Source organism: Hyperolius riggenbachi, chromosome 7, assembly GCF_040937935.1.
Source record: "Hyperolius riggenbachi isolate aHypRig1 chromosome 7, aHypRig1.pri, whole genome shotgun sequence".
In the NCBI taxonomy this organism is placed as follows: domain Eukaryota; kingdom Metazoa; phylum Chordata; class Amphibia; order Anura; family Hyperoliidae; genus Hyperolius; species Hyperolius riggenbachi.
In genome coordinates this window covers 312,075,432-312,093,047 of record NC_090652.1, presented here as the reverse complement: position 1 = coordinate 312,093,047, position 17,616 = coordinate 312,075,432, and the positions used below count along the sequence as shown (strand labels likewise).

Below are 17,616 nucleotides of genomic sequence, written 5' to 3'. Positions count from 1 at the left end.
AGTGGTACTTTAAAAAAAAAACCCACAAGCCTCGCACGGATGTGTTAAAGCTCACCGGCAGCCAATATTTCCTGCTCGAGTTTACCGTAAACCTAAAAATTCCATGCCCACTTTTTATTGCTGTCTGTGCCCCTGCTGAACAGATCCTTTCCTGTCTGTGTCCTTGCTGAAAAGACCACTTCCTGTCTGTGTCCTTGTTGAAGAGATCACTTCCTGTTTGTGTCCCTGCTGAAAAGATCAGTACACAGGAGCATTCTGTGCATGCATGGCCTGGAGCGAGAGCAGGAAACACGCAGCCTGGGGCCGCACATGCAACTGACCAGAGTAGTGCCAAATGATGGTGCAGGCACAGGAGGACTGCAAGGGGCCGGAGGAAGCCCCAGGAAAGTTAAACCGGCATTTATTTCACTTTACGTTCCATTTAAAGAACACCTAAACTGAGGGGCATATGGAAGCATATATATTTTTTTAAACAGTATTAGATGCCCTGTTTTAAGTCGAATAGACAATGAGGCACCCTGTGCTGGTTTGGTGGGATTGACAAGGTTTTAGGGACCCCTGGACAATCCAGAGACTTCTATGGTTTCCACTCTCTCTAGGCAGCTAGCAGAATCACCTCAGCATGCAGAGAAACAAATCTGCAGTGCAGCTTCAAGGGTAATGGTGTTATCTTTCACCAGATTACAGGGCCTTGGAGAAGCTGCTTATGTGCAGTGGATAACAGCAGGGGTCATGAAAAATACCTTCTGAAAGTCCATCTAAACTCACTCCATCATGACCGATGAACAATCTCTGAGTGCATAGTATAAGTAAGAACAGCCATAAAAAATTTAAAATGTTCCCAACATGCAAACTGGATACAGCTTCTTAAGTGGACCAATCACAGACACTTTCCAGTGATTGGCCTTTTCCCAAGCTGCATAAACATGCACTAAACCTGCTTAATCCAATACTGAAATGATTTTTTTCCTGGTGTTGGAGCTGTGTGGAGAAGAGCCAGACACTCTTCAGCTTTTATTGGGGTCTGTGTCACTCCTGCTGGGGTACATTTTCCTTATTTCTGCCCCTAACAGGAAGTAGGGTGACCTCCCTGGAAGGAGCACAGACCACAGGTTTTTATGGTTGGACACCAGAACAGGAAGTGAGGTCACCATGGGGGCACCTGACAACCCAGCCAATCACAGCAACAGGAGTTTGGGGCAGTTCTTTGAAATGGGGACATAGACAGCAATGCTTACATATTATCTTACATATTATAAAGTCTACCTGATTTGACTGCCCCCTGGTAGTGCCCCTGTGGGGTACTTGCGTCGGGAAGGGGACGCCTCTGGTTCCTGAAGAGACTTTCCCACCCCCCTCCGTCCATCACTGGGACCCCGGAAATTACGCCGATGGCGCTTGGCGGCCAGCAACCCTCATCTGGCAACCCGAGTCTCCAGCCCGAAGACCAGGGAGCGACTGAAAGTCCTGGTGTGCAATGCCCACTAGCCAAGTAGACAGAGTTTGAATAAAAAGATGCAAAGGCGAAGCAAAGGCCAACGCCAGTGAGTGGGCAAGGGGAGACAAGGATTCCAGTTAAGGTGGAAATATCACTTTAAAAGGAGTGGACACCCTACATGCAACACCCCCTAACTCAGGAACAATGCATCACACTGAGGCGGGGCATAGCACTAATGAAAGCCAGTGATATGTAGAATTCTAAAGGGGAAGGTCTTTTAAAAAGGGGGCAGTCAAATTCAATAGTCAGTTTAATACTTAAAGCGGACCTGAACTCAGTACTTCCTCTCTGCTCTAAAAGATAAGCAACAGCATAATAGCCTTTAAAGAAAAAACATTTCTTTTTTTTTTACAGCTGATACAAATCCTGCAATAAATCTGCAGTGTGTCTACTTCCTGCTTTTATGGAAGCAGACATAGGGTTAACATCCTGTGTTTACAAATTAGCAGCTCTGCCAAGGCAGAGTAGATTCCTTAGCTGACACAGCTGAAGAGATCAAATTACAGTTGTAATTAGTCACAGATGAGAGGGTTTTGGACAGGCTAAACTCTCTAAATATATACAGGGTGCAGTTCTCTGTGTTTTCTTTCTGTCCTGTACAAGAGTTCAGGTCCACTTTAACTACCTTTTTTGTTTTTGTTCTTTTTACATTTAGCATGCAGTTTCATTTTTTTTTAAAATAAACTGAACAAAGGTTGGCTGAAGTTTAATTTCATACAGGCTTAGAAAATAAATAAAACATTTTTTTGCTCGAGATTTATCAATAAAAAGTGCTAAACTTCAACCAATAGGAGTGGAACCATGAACAGTCTATAGAAGAGAAGGCTCCCACTAGACCCAGATTGTAACAGTATAACTCCCTCCTATAGGATGAAGTTATGCTGTTTACATTCGGTGTCTAGTGGGAGCCTAAGGGCCCTTTTACACTTAATAAGTTGGTAGGCGTTAGTACGCATTTTTTCTATAGCAGTGCATTTATTGTAAAGGAGATTTCAGTTAAACCGAGTTAAGTGTAAAAGGTGCCACGGGAAAACGTGGGCATTACTTTGAAAATCAGTTTTCTTTCAGTTATAACAGAGGAACTGATTAAGTGTAAAAGGGCCCTAAAGGGGTTTATTAACAGTACAATGTTTTCCTCAAATGTTATCATTCAATCAGATTTGCAGCATCGTAAGTAGGGATGCTCATTCGGATTCCACGGAAATGTAATTTCCGAAATTCCGATCGGAAATTGCATTTCCGTATCGGAATGCGGAAATCGGTAATGCAAGTGCGTTAGGCGGATTTCCGCCGGAAATCGTGGAAATTCTGCCCGACTTTAACATCGATTTTCTCAAAAACTATGAGATCTTTTTTTAAAACTTTTTTTGCATCTTGTCTTGGATATTCTGTTTGTTTAATAAACCCTGAAAATTTGGTGTTTCTAGGACTTAAGGGGGCTTTGCTATTAACCACTAAAGTCGGCGGATTTTTACTGTAATGTAAATCTGCATCTGCCTATTTTCTGCATTTACATTACAGTAAAAATCCGCCGACTTTAGCGATCAATAGCAAAGCCCCCGTAAGTCGTAGAAACACCAAATTTTCAGGGTGTATTAAAGAGAATCTCCTGAATAAGATGCAAAAAAAAGTTTTCAAAATGACCTTATAGTTTTTGAGAAAATCGATGTTAAAGTCGGGCAGAATTTCCGTGATTTCCGGCGGAAATTCCGCATTGGAATGTGGAAATTGGTAGCGGAATGCGGAATCGGTATTTGGCAATGGTGGAATGCGGATTTACCGCGGAATTGGAAATTGGCATTTCCGACCATCCCTAATCGTAAGTAAATCAGAAGGTATTGTATTTTTTAGCATATAAGACGCTCTGCTCCGGACTATAAACGGTGCGTCTATAGGATTAGAGGAAAAATAAAATGCTAAACTTGGTGCATCCATGGTCCAGAAGGGTCTTGTAGATGTTCTCTCCCCCTTGTACCCCATGTGTCCTTCTGCCCTCCATGTCTCCACTCCCCACACAAAAATAGAAAGTAGCGGCAGCACAGCTCACCTAATCCACGCTCCAGCAGCGATCAGACTCCTCTCCCTCACTGCTCCCCTAGTGCCGGCTTCTGCTGATTGCATCATCACTGGAAGCCAGCACTAGGGGAGAAGCAAGAGAGAGGTCCTGATCACTGCGGGGGGGGGGGGGGGGGGGGGGGGCGATGGATAAGGTGAGCCATACTGCTGCTACTTTTATTTATTCAGGGGGGAGCGGAGGAGACACGGGGGACAATTCAGGGAGTCCCAGACATTGCGGTCAGCGTTCATAAGTCGGGGACTCTGGTATATAAGTGACTTCTCTCCATTTTTGGGGAAGAAAATGTGTGTTTTATATGCTGAAAATTACGGTAATTGATTGTTCACATAAACGGGGTGATTAGGGCACTTTCTCTCTTCAGATATAATCATAAATTCTGATTAAGATCGATAAAACTCTGCATGCCAATCGACCATAGAATCATTTTACGTTGATTTTTTCAACATACTGCGTGGTGTTCTGTACAATTCGAGCCTAAAAGAATCTGATCGAATGATCGCATCTGAGGAAACTATTGTACCGTTAATTTAAAAGACAAGCCACCTATACTTTTTTCACTACACGATGTGCGGAGTTCCACTTTAATGAGGAAATAAAAATGGTCCAGTTTCCCCAAATCATCAAAAAAATATACTGGCGGCGATATGGACCCTAGCACCAGTCACATGACACAGATGCTGGGATGAGAGTGGCGGCACGCCGCGACATTGCAGATTGTCGGTGCGGCGTTTTAGCACAGTGGTCTCGATCACTTATAAAATTGATAAGGAGTCTGCTGCATCTTTTTAAAAACAAAAAAATAAAAACAAAAAAAATTCAGTAAAAATGGAATTTCCAGAGGTAACAGAAGTGTAAAGTCATCATTTTGTCCGCAAGCGAAAAAAGTCTGCTGTCCGATGAGTGGCGTGTGCTTCGTACCGCGGTACAGAGGCTTCCCTGGGTTTTTTTATTTTTGCGTTTTACCCAAAAAGGAGTGGGGGGAATGAAATGGAGGGAAAGCATGGACGCTGCACAATGCTCTTCCTGTCCCCCTTGTGACATTAGCGTGGTACTGATCGCTGCGTCATCTGGCAGTGAAGCAGTTAATGGCGATCGTGGCAGTCTCATTCTCACACCAGACAAATGACTCGGTCTGCCACTTTAACCCATCCTCCAAAGTTGAAAACCAAAAGAAAGTCCCATCCGCCACGAGGAAAAAAAAAATTACAAAAATCACAGCAACGCAACACGCTGACATGGGAATACACACATCCATAGTAATGAGTGGCGTGATGCGAATGGCGGTCGACCAACTGTTCAATCTCTGTAAAATCAATCTCGTCGGGTGGACGGTTGTCCGCGGCCTCTGCATTTCAGGGTTGGCTCAGTGACCCCCAAACAGACCCTGCAGGGAGAGCGGTCCAATTTCAAGTAATCACGAGGGAGTACCCGCCCCTCAGGGCAGGGGAGTGGTAGGCAGAGCGCAGGCGGTATACGTTCGCTCGTGTCACAAGACCACGCACTGCAGCCGATGCGTTCCCGTGGAGCGGTCCCCACGCCACTTGGTGTTCCGCTTCCTCTTCTGACTCTTGTCCGGGATTTGCTGCCTGTCAGGAGAAAGCACAGGAGGACGGTTATGGGACTTATGCATGTTGGTCATAAGAGACTCAAAAGCCCTATTTGTACACATTAATAGTGGTCATTTATAAGCCACTTTTATAAAATACACATATAAAGTTTTAATAGATAGCGCCAACTGACTGATTTTGTGCTGGTCAAGTCAGCCCGGGTGTCTTTGCTTATTCCCCCCCGATCGCAAGGATAAAGGCTCATACACACATCAGACTATAGTCATTGGAAAATGAAAGATCACAGACTAATATTACCCCCTTCCATGTAGTATGAGAACCATACCTACACAGTCTATTCTATGGAGCTGAACTCCACATCAGATAGAAACCTTTGCAAGATGCTGCACACACAGATGCTGCACAGACACAAAAGATCAGTATCTGCAAAAGAGCTGTTCCTGCTAAAGATCCGTTCCTGCCAATTGCAATGATAGTCTATGAGATCTGCAGATCATCATACACACATGATTTAACTGACATTCATCTGCAGATCAGATCCACCAGGATGGATTTTCAGATCTGCAGATGATTGTCTGATCTGCAGATGAATGTCTGTTAAACAAGGTGTGTATGATGATCTGCAGATCTCATAGACTATGAATGCAATTTGCAGGAACAGATCTTTTGCAGGAACAGATCTTTTGCAGATAATGATCTTTTGTGTCTGTACAGCATCTTTGTGTGCAGCATCTTGCAAAGATTTCTGTCTGATGGGGAGTTCAGCTCCATAGAATAGACTGTGTAGAGTATGGCTCTCATACTACATGGAAGGGGGTAAGATTTCTGTCTGATGGGGAGTGCAGCTCCATAGAATAGACTGTGTAGGTGTGGCTCTCATACTACATGGAAGGGGGTAAGATTTCTGTCTGATGGGGAGTGCAGCTCCATAGAATAGACTGTGTAGGTGTGGCTCTCATACTACATGGAAGGGGGTAAGATTTCTGTCTGATGGGGAGTGCAGCTCCATAGAATAGACTGTGTAGAGTATGGCTCTCATACTACATGGAAGGGGGTAAGATTTCTGTCTGATGGGGAGATCAGCTCCATAGAATAGACTGTGTAGAGTATGGCTCTCATACTACATGGAAGGGGGTAAGATTTCTGTCTGATGGGGAGTGCAGCTCCATAGAATAGACTGTGTAGGTATGGCTCTCATACTACATGGAAGGGGGTAAGATTTCTGTCTGATGGGGAGTGCAGCTCCATAGAATAGACTGTGTAGGTGTGGCTCTCATACTACATGAAGGGTGGTAAGATTTCTGTCTGATGGGGGAGTTCAGCTCCATAGAATAGACTGTGTAGGTATGGCTCTCATACTACATGGAAGAGGGTAAGATTTCTGTCTGATGGGGAGTGCAGCTCCATAGAATAGACTGTGTAGAGTATGGCTCTCATACTACATGGAAGGGGGTAAGATTTCTGTCTGATGGGGAGTGCAGCTCCATAGAATAGACTGTGTAGGTATGGCTCTCATACTACATGGAGGGGGGTAAGATTTCTGTCTGATGGGGAGTGCAGCTCCATAGAATAGACTGTGTAGGTGTGGCTCTCATACTACATGGAAGGGGGTAAGATTTCTGTCTGATGGGGGAGTTCAGCTCCATAGAATAGACTGTGTAGGTATGGCTCTCATACTACATGGAAGAGGGTAAGATTTCTGTCTGATGGGGAGTGCAGCTCCATAGAATAGACTGTGTAGAGTATGGCTCTCATACTACATGGAAGGGGGGTAAGATTTCTGTCTGATGGGGAGTGCAGCTCCATAGAATAGACTGTGTAGGTATGGCTCTCATACTACATGGAAGGGGGTAAGATTTCTGTCTGATGGGGAGTTCAGCTCCATAGAATAGACTGTGTAGAGGATGGCTCTCATACTACATGGAAGGGGGTAAGATTTCTGTCTGATGGGGAGTGCAGCTCCATAGAATAGACTGTGTAGGTATGGCTCTCATACTACATGGAAGGGGGTAAGATCTCTGTCTGATGGGGAGTGCAGCTCCATAGAATAGACTGTGTAGGTGTGGCTCTCATACTACATGGAAGGGGGTAAGATTTCTGTCTGATGGGGAGTGCAGCTCCATAGAATAGACTGTGTAGGTGTGGCTCTCATACTACATGGAAGGGGGTAAGATTTCTGTCTGATGGGGAGTTCAGCTCCATAGAATAGACTGTGTAGGTGTGGCTCTCATACTACATGGAAGGGGTAAGATTTCTGTCTGATGGGGAGTGCAGCTCCATAGAATAGACTGTGTAGGTGTGGCTCTCATACTACATGGAAGGGGGTAAGATTTCTGTCTGATGGGGAGTGCAGCTCCATAGAATAGACTGTGTAGGTATGGCTCTCATACTACATGGAAGAGGGTAAGATTTCTGTCTGATGGGGAGTGCAGCTCCATAGAATAGACTGTGTAGAGTATGGCTCTCATACTACATGGAAGGGGGTAAGATTTCTGTCTGATGGGGAGTGCAGCTCCATAGAATAGACTGTGTAGGTATGGCTCTCATACTACATGGAGGGGGGTAAGATTTCTGTCTGATGGGGAGTGCAGCTCCATAGAATAGACTGTGTAGGTGTGGCTCTCATACTACATGGAAGGGGGTAAGATTTCTGTCTGATGGGGGAGTTCAGCTCCATAGAATAGACTGTGTAGGTATGGCTCTCATACTACATGGAAGAGGGTAAGATTTCTGTCTGATGGGGAGTGCAGCTCCATAGAATAGACTGTGTAGAGTATGGCTCTCATACTACATGGAAGGGGGGTAAGATTTCTGTCTGATGGGGAGTGCAGCTCCATAGAATAGACTGTGTAGGTATGGCTCTCATACTACATGGAAGGGGGTAAGATTTCTGTCTGATGGGGAGTTCAGCTCCATAGAATAGACTGTGTAGAGGATGGCTCTCATACTACATGGAAGGGGGTAAGATTTCTGTCTGATGGGGAGTGCAGCTCCATAGAATAGACTGTGTAGGTGTGGCTCTCATACTACATGGAAGGGGGTAAGATTTCTGTCTGATGGGGAGTGCAGCTCCATAGAATAGACTGTGTAGGTATGGCTCTCATACTACATGGAAGGGGGTAAGATCTCTGTCTGATGGGGAGTGCAGCTCCATAGAATAGACTGTGTAGGTGTGGCTCTCATACTACATGGAAGGGGGTAAGATTTCTGTCTGATGGGGAGTGCAGCTCCATAGAATAGACTGTGTAGGTGTGGCTCTCATACTACATGGAAGGGGGTAAGATTTCTGTCTGATGGGGAGTTCAGCTCCATAGAATAGACTGTGTAGGTGTGGCTCTCATACTACATGGAAGGGGTAAGATTTCTGTCTGATGGGGAGTGCAGCTCCATAGAATAGACTGTGTAGGTGTGGCTCTCATACTACATGGAAGGGGGTAAGATTTCTGTCTGATGGGGAGTGCAGCTCCATAGAATAGACTGTGTAGAGTATGGCTCTCATACTACATGGAAGGGGGTAAGATTTCTGTCTGATGGGGAGATCAGCTCCATAGAATAGACTGTGTAGAGTATGGCTCTCATACTACATGGAAGGGGGTAAGATTTCTGTCTGATGGGGAGTGCAGCTCCATAGAATAGACTGTGTAGGTATGGCTCTCATACTACATGGAAGGGGGTAAGATTTCTGTCTGATGGGGAGTGCAGCTCCATAGAATAGACTGTGTAGGTGTGGCTCTCATACTACATGAAGGGTGGTAAGATTTCTGTCTGATGGGGGAGTTCAGCTCCATAGAATAGACTGTGTAGGTATGGCTCTCATACTACATGGAAGAGGGTAAGATTTCTGTCTGATGGGGAGTGCAGCTCCATAGAATAGACTGTGTAGAGTATGGCTCTCATACTACATGGAAGGGGGTAAGATTTCTGTCTGATGGGGAGTGCAGCTCCATAGAATAGACTGTGTAGGTATGGCTCTCATACTACATGGAGGGGGGTAAGATTTCTGTCTGATGGGGAGTGCAGCTCCATAGAATAGACTGTGTAGGTGTGGCTCTCATACTACATGGAAGGGGGTAAGATTTCTGTCTGATGGGGGAGTTCAGCTCCATAGAATAGACTGTGTAGGTATGGCTCTCATACTACATGGAAGAGGGTAAGATTTCTGTCTGATGGGGAGTGCAGCTCCATAGAATAGACTGTGTAGAGTATGGCTCTCATACTACATGGAAGGGGGGTAAGATTTCTGTCTGATGGGGAGTGCAGCTCCATAGAATAGACTGTGTAGGTATGGCTCTCATACTACATGGAAGGGGGTAAGATTTCTGTCTGATGGGGAGTTCAGCTCCATAGAATAGACTGTGTAGAGGATGGCTCTCATACTACATGGAAGGGGGTAAGATTTCTGTCTGATGGGGAGTGCAGCTCCATAGAATAGACTGTGTAGGTATGGCTCTCATACTACATGGAAGGGGGTAAGATCTCTGTCTGATGGGGAGTGCAGCTCCATAGAATAGACTGTGTAGGTGTGGCTCTCATACTACATGGAAGGGGGTAAGATTTCTGTCTGATGGGGAGTGCAGCTCCATAGAATAGACTGTGTAGGTGTGGCTCTCATACTACATGGAAGGGGGTAAGATTTCTGTCTGATGGGGAGTTCAGCTCCATAGAATAGACTGTGTAGGTGTGGCTCTCATACTACATGGAAGGGGTAAGATTTCTGTCTGATGGGGAGTGCAGCTCCATAGAATAGACTGTGTAGGTGTGGCTCTCATACTACATGGAAGGGGGTAAGATTTCTGTCTGATGGGGAGTGCAGCTCCATAGAATAGACTGTGTAGGTATGGCTCTCATACTACATGGAAGAGGGTAAGATTTCTGTCTGATGGGGAGTGCAGCTCCATAGAATAGACTGTGTAGAGTATGGCTCTCATACTACATGGAAGGGGGTAAGATTTCTGTCTGATGGGGAGTGCAGCTCCATAGAATAGACTGTGTAGGTATGGCTCTCATACTACATGGAGGGGGGTAAGATTTCTGTCTGATGGGGAGTGCAGCTCCATAGAATAGACTGTGTAGGTGTGGCTCTCATACTACATGGAAGGGGGTAAGATTTCTGTCTGATGGGGGAGTTCAGCTCCATAGAATAGACTGTGTAGGTATGGCTCTCATACTACATGGAAGAGGGTAAGATTTCTGTCTGATGGGGAGTGCAGCTCCATAGAATAGACTGTGTAGAGTATGGCTCTCATACTACATGGAAGGGGGGTAAGATTTCTGTCTGATGGGGAGTGCAGCTCCATAGAATAGACTGTGTAGGTATGGCTCTCATACTACATGGAAGGGGGTAAGATTTCTGTCTGATGGGGAGTTCAGCTCCATAGAATAGACTGTGTAGAGGATGGCTCTCATACTACATGGAAGGGGGTAAGATTTCTGTCTGATGGGGAGTGCAGCTCCATAGAATAGACTGTGTAGGTGTGGCTCTCATACTACATGGAAGGGGGTAAGATTTCTGTCTGATGGGGAGTGCAGCTCCATAGAATAGACTGTGTAGGTATGGCTCTCATACTACATGGAAGGGGGTAAGATCTCTGTCTGATGGGGAGTGCAGCTCCATAGAATAGACTGTGTAGGTGTGGCTCTCATACTACATGGAAGGGGGTAAGATTTCTGTCTGATGGGGAGTGCAGCTCCATAGAATAGACTGTGTAGGTGTGGCTCTCATACTACATGGAAGGGGGTAAGATTTCTGTCTGATGGGGAGTTCAGCTCCATAGAATAGACTGTGTAGGTGTGGCTCTCATACTACATGGAAGGGGTAAGATTTCTGTCTGATGGGGAGTGCAGCTCCATAGAATAGACTGTGTAGGTGTGGCTCTCATACTACATGGAAGGGGGTAAGATTTCTGTCTGATGGGGAGTGCAGCTCCATAGAATAGACTGTGTAGGTGTGGCTCTCATACTACATGGAAGGGGGTAAGATTTCTGTCTGATGGGGAGTTCAGCTCCATAGAAAAGACTGTGTAGAGTATGGCTCTCATACTACATGGAAGGGGGTAAGATTTCTGTCTGATGGGGAGTGCAGCTCCATAGAATAGACTGTGTAGGTGTGGCTCTCATACTACATGGAAGGGGGTAAGATTTCTGTCTGATGGGGAGTGCAGCTCCATAGAATAGACTGTGTAGGTATGGCTCTCATACTACATGGAAGGGGGTAAGATTTCTGTCTGATGGGGAGTGCAGCTCCATAGAATAGACTGTGTAGGTGTGGCTCTCATACTACATGGAAGGGGGTAAGATTTCTGTCTGATGGGGAGTGCAGCTCCATAGAATAGACTGTGTAGGTGTGGCTCTCATACTACATGGAAGGGGGTAAGATTTCTGTCTGATGGGGAGTGCAGCTCCATAGAATAGACTGTGTAGAGTATGGCTCTCATACTACATGGAAGGGGGTAAGATTTCTGTCTGATGGGGAGTGCAGCTCCATAGAATAGACTGTGTAGGTATGGCTCTCATACTACATGGAAGGGGGTAAGATTGGTCTGTGATCTTTCATTTTCAAAAGACTATGGTCTGATGTGTGTATGTCGCCTAAGTCAGATATCTGGGGTGTAGCTGGCCCTACTGTAAGTGTGGCAAATACCAACCCTGCTCCGCATATATAAAAGCCGACTAGTATAGCCCTGGTAAGTGGAATGAATGAATGAATAAATGTATGTATGTATGTATGTATGTATGTATGTATGTATGTATGTATGTATGTTACGGCCAAAACACGAAGTCTGGACACTGTGGGTTCTGGCTGGCCAGTCAAAACTAGAAGTGGCCGCCACACTGTGGCCAGTACCCGACATGACATGATTCCTGGCGGCTCAATGCTCTGTCATGGCTCTGGCTCCTCCCACTGCCCATCTATTGATAGCCTATTGTTAGCGTATATGTGTATCAATTAGCTTTTTAAAGTCTGATTGGTCCTGTCAATTATTTTTTAATTTTGTCAGTGTACATTAACTTTAAAACGCTAGCAAAATCGCTCTGTGCAAGTTTTGATGACCGATTACGCCAGCGTTTATATACTTTACATTGAAGCGCAAACAAAATGCTGCATGTCCTGAGTTTGCTAATCGCAATCGCTTCTGTGGAATCTGCACCATCCATTTACATTGGCAGAGTGTTTAGGGAAATCGCTAACGATTTATCACGCTCCCTAAACGCTCAAAAACCCAAATCCCTCTAGTGGGTTCCAGCCCTCCGAGTCAAACATTTTTTAGTAGAGAAATATACAGGGCTCCCAAAGAGGGACAGTTGGGAGCTATGTAGCCTAAAATCAAAGCACAGTTAGGCCTCCTTTCCAAGAACTGTTGAAAGGCAGTGAAATGCCTCTCAAACTCTCTGAACTGCTCACTGCTGCCTGGTAACTGCTTGTTGCTGTCTGGTAACTGCTTGCTGAGCACACAGCTCAACAGTTCGTGGAAAGGAGGCCTTAGTTAACCAGGACATGCACCCGTATCAGCAGGATCTAGTGCAGCCAAAATTAGGCCTCCTTTCCACGAACTGTTGAGCTGTGTGCTCAGCAAGCAGTTACTCGGCAGCAGTGATCAGTTACCAGGCTACAACAAGCAGTTGCCAGGCAGCAACAAGCAGTTTCCAGGCAGCAACAAGCAGTTGTGAGAGTGGACAGGCATTTCACTGCCTATCAACAGTCCATGGAAAGGAGGCCTTACACACATATGGGGAGAGTGCTGCTGTGTAAAATCTCACCTGTCTGCCTGCACAACTCTCAGCCTCATCTGCTATCACCCGTGACCACGGTTACCGCGAGTGCCACCATGTGTGTGACATCACGCCCACATGCCAGCTACCACACGTGATGATGGGAGGAGTCCGGGAGTCAGGCCAGCAGGACAGCTGAGAACTTACACTAGTGGCTGGAGAGTGCACTGGTGGCTGGAGCGGATCAGTGAATAATGGCGCCCAGCACCTATGCATAAAAATGGCGCCACATTAAAAAGATACGCTTATCGCTATTTATCGTTAGTACTGCATAATAATGGCGCACAGGGAAAAAAAGAAGAAGAAAAATGGCACACACTAACGTTATTTATCAATAGTGCCGTTGATTTGCCAAACAGCAGACGTTATTGCCCACAGTAACGTTATTTATCAATAGCGCCCTACATAAGCCAAACTGCAGAAGTTATTTAACTGCAAAACGGTGAATGGATTTAATGTAACACTGTCAAGGTTAGGGTTAGGCACCACCAGGGGGGGTGGTTAGGATTAGGCACCACCAAGGGGGGTGGTTAGGGTTAGGCACCACCAAGGGGGGTGGTTAGGGTTAGGCACCACCAAGGGGGGTGGTTAGGGTTAGGCACCACCAAGGGGGGTGGTTAGGGTTAGGCACCACCAGGGGGGTGGTTAGGGTTAGGCACCACCAGGGGGGTGGTTAGGGTTAGGCACCACCAGGGGGGTGGTTAGGGTTAGGTACAGAGAGGGTTCTGTGTGTTAACGCTAAATAACGATAAGGCTTTAACACTAGACAACAATAAGGCTTTAACGTTAAATAGCGATAAGCGACAAACGGATTAGCGGCAACACCGTGCGCCATTATTCGCAGGCGCCATTTTCAGATGGATCCGGCTGGAGAGTGTACTGGTGGCTGGAGAGTGTACTGGTGGCTGGAGAGTGTACTGGTGGCTGGAGAGTGTACTGGTGGCTGGAGAGTGAAGTCTCTGAAGTCTCTTAAAATTCAGCTTTTTATTTCAAAAATGTGTTTAACATAATCCTCTAACTAAAACGCAGCATCCCTGTTGGAATCGAACTAAATCCCCCCTAACTTCCCATAGGCAATCCGGGCAGCGCTTCTGTGAGAGGCAGAGCTATGAGCCGCAGCTCTGCCTCTACACACGTCTGTCAGCACCGGATCGCCGCCTCTCTCAGTGAAGGAAGACAGAGGGGCGGGGGAGAGGCAGTGATCCGGGCTGACAGACGCGTTGAGAGGCAGAGCTGCGGCTCATAGCTCTGCCTCACACGGAATCGCTGCCCGGATTGCTCCCCAGGAAGTTAGGGGGGAATTTAGTTAGATTCCAGCCGCGGGGATGCGCATTTTAGTTAGAGGAATTCTGTTAAACACATTTTTAAAATAAAAAGTGGAATTTTAAGATACTTCAGAGTCTCTTTAAGGGCACCGCCTTTGACATGGGAGACCAGGGTTCGAATCCTGGCTAGGGTCAGTACCTATTCAGTAAGGTGTCATTGGGCAAGACTCCCTAACACTGCAGGGGCGGCCCCTTTAGCGTTTTCTGAGTGGCGGCAGTTCTGGAGCGCTTTGAGTCCAACAGGAGAAAAGCGCTATACAGATGTAAGGATTATTATTATTACACTGCACACAGGCACCAGGGGAGACAGTGGCTGGGGTCCATCGTTTATGTCGGTTTTTGCTATATTAAATGCAGTTACCGCCACGCACCCAACCACACCGGAACAAGGATTTTCCAGCGTGCTCAATCGATGCATCCATCATTGATATAATAAAATGATGCATTCACCGATTTGATAAAATGATTGAATCCTATGGTTGTTCGTGCTGCAACATCGCTACATGAACTCAGAACTCCCTCTCTGCTCTATGAGATAAGCAACAGCATAATAACCTTCAAAGAAAAGCATTTAGAAACACCTCTGTCCTCCACAGCTCAGTAACAATACATGTTATTAAAAGTGGACCTGAACTCAGAACTTCCTCTCTGCTCTATAAGATAAGCGACATAAAGAAACACATTTCTTTCTTACAGCTGATACAAATCCTGCAATAAATCTGCAGTGTGTCTACTTCCTGCTTTCATGGAAGCAGACATAGGGTTAACATCCCTTATTTCCAAATTAGCTACTTTGCCGAGGCAGCCAGCTGACACAGCTGAGAAATCAAATTACAATGGTGATTAGTCACAGATGGAAAGGGAATTAGACAGGCTAAACTCTGTAAATACATACAGGGTACATTTATCTAGGTTTTCCTTCTGTCCTGTGCAAGAGTTCAGGTTCCCTTTAAGTGAGGGAAATCAGGACACTCCCAGGTTCAGAATAGCTGAGTAGTGCTGAATTACGTATAGTGATGGGTAATGAAATGCAGATTTTTTTTCCCATCTCGGCATCCCTGGTAATGGTGACCACTAAAGAGCTCCCGTCAGTCAGGCTGGACATTGATTTTCCTGTATTTAACATGTAACATCTCCGTCCTGACAGATTCTCCTGCCCGCCTATTACAGAATCCCCCCCCCCCCCTCCTGCGGGGCCGCTGGGGGCCATTATCAGCGGCAGTAATGGAGATGGTGATGTCTGCGTACAGCGCTAATGTGTTCAGCACAGGAAGCCGGGAACACTTAGATGTGAGGATTCCATAAAACCTTCCGTCTCTCCTCCGTACATCGCAGAGATCCGCAGAATCATTCTCCATTCAGGGCTGTACCGTCCTCACTGGAGATACCAATCCGTACTGAGCCACTATATAGCGTGGCCAGGAGACTCCTCCATACTGTCATCATAACGGGCCAATGTGTGCGACACAAATACAGGTTCCCAATAAGAGGACCTGTGAGGCCGGCCAGAGATCCGAGTCCAGCATGCTTCTAAAATACGGATGGCACAATGGCCAATTTTAACTTCAGCTAAATGGCAAATTTTTACTCCATGGAAGAAGAATTTGCAGAAGTCTAAGCTTACTGAGTATGAGTGTCAGTTTTTGTTTTGATACAGGCGAGTCCCCAACGAGATAGGGACTAGAAGTTCAGGGCATATTCACAGTGCGATGTTGCGTTGTAATGCAACGTTAAAGGGAACCTTAACTGAGAAGAGGTATGGATACCAGTTGCCTGGCTGTCCTGCAGTAGTGACTGAATCACACACCTGAAACAAGCATGCAGCTAATACAGATCTGATCTGCATGCTTGTTGAGGGGCTGTGGCTAAAAGTAATCGAGACACAGGATCAGCAGGAGAGTCAGGCAACTGGTATTATTTTAAAAGGAAAAATCTGTATCCTTCTCAGTTTAGGCTCCCTTTAAACTAACAGAACACAAAAGAAAAGGTGGTATCACAGATTAAACGCTGAGTTCCCGTGGCATACAGTAGATCAGTGGAGCATACAGGCAATGAAAGGAATGCCTGCATCTGGTAATGCCTGCGTTTAGAGGGTAACGCACTGCAGCAGTCCGCTACCATAATGCAACATTTACAACGCGATGTTAACGTCACATAGGCGTAACATTATATTATCCTGCCTTATAATGACTTCATAACGCAGGACAATAACGTCCCAATGTGAATGCGCCCCACAGTCTTAATATGAACCCGAGTTGGAATGGGTATAACCCCTGGTTAACAAATGAGAAAGGGACTGTATGTTCGTTGTAGGAGACCCCCAGCAGGTGGCAAGAGACCCCCTGGTAGTAGGCAGGAGACCCCCCCCCCTCCCTTCCGGCAGCAGACACTCCGCCCCAGCAGGTCATGCAGAGACTTGTAGCCCCACAGAACTCCAACAACAAAGTAGGGCTCTCACCTGATGACCCTGACCAACTCGTGGAAGGCCTTGTCCACATTCTGCGGCGGGTCCTTGGCGCTCGTCTCGATGTACGGAATCTGTGCGGGAGGTACAGGACGTTACACGGGTGCATTTACCTCACACCATCATTAAATAAGCCGTATTCCACTTACATTGTGTTTCACCGCCATTTCCTTTCCTTGTTCGCTGGAAATCTTCCGCAAGTGCATCAGGTCCACTTTGTTCGCCACGAGAATCATGGGAAACGACTCTCTGAAAGAGGAAGGAGACCCTCAGAAAAGATAAAATATTGCTTTAAAATCGATGCCCGACATAACATCTCCCATCGCTCCACCAGGGCGGCTCTCCTCCGTGAATCCCTCCACTGGCTTCCTATCCAGTCCAGAATCAGATTCAAGATACTGTGTCTGACCTACAAATCCGTCCACAAAACCTGTTCAACCTACATTTCCGATCTTACTCAGAGGTACACACCTAGCCGCTCACTCCGCTCCTCCAATGAACTTCGCCCTAACCGCTCCCAGCATCACCCAGTCCCATGCACGCCTCCAGGACTTCTCAAGAGCTGCTCCAACACTATGGAACTCCCTACCTCCACCCGTGAGGGCAGCCCCCCCCTTCAACATCTTCAAGAAAACCCTCAAAAAGCACCTTTTCACTCTGGCCTACCTCACAAGTGCTCTAAACCCACAGCTGAACTCTGGTCCCCTACCTGTCGTGTCCTTACCTCTCCCTCTAGATTGTAAGCCTTTGGGCAGGGTCCTCCTTTTGTGTCCTACCTGATCATGCACCTCCATTACTGTGATCTGTTTTGCATATATTCCTGTATTGTCATTTTGCTGTATGTCACCCCTAAATATTGTCTGTAACCTAAACTAACGTCCAGCGCTGCGTAATATGTTGGTGCTTTATAAATA

General features: G+C 46.3%; 1 protein-coding gene across 3 annotated transcripts in view; it reads right to left on the bottom strand.

The window, feature by feature from the left end:
- Window positions 1-3,696: 3,696 nt before the first annotated feature.
- The window catches only part of MRAS (muscle RAS oncogene homolog), a 53,956-nt gene continuing 40,036 nt past the window's right edge, over window positions 3,697-17,616 (bottom strand). For all 3 annotated transcript variants that reach the window (XM_068246133.1, XM_068246134.1, XM_068246135.1), the window contains exons 4-6: window positions 16,852-16,951; window positions 16,697-16,776; window positions 3,697-5,161 (exon numbers count right to left, since the gene is read on the bottom strand). In XM_068246133.1, coding sequence (XP_068102234.1) covers window positions 5,062-5,161; window positions 16,697-16,776; window positions 16,852-16,951 — 280 coding nt within the window. In that variant the 3' untranslated portion in view covers window positions 3,697-5,061. The remainder of the gene's footprint in view (window positions 5,162-16,696; window positions 16,777-16,851; window positions 16,952-17,616) is intronic.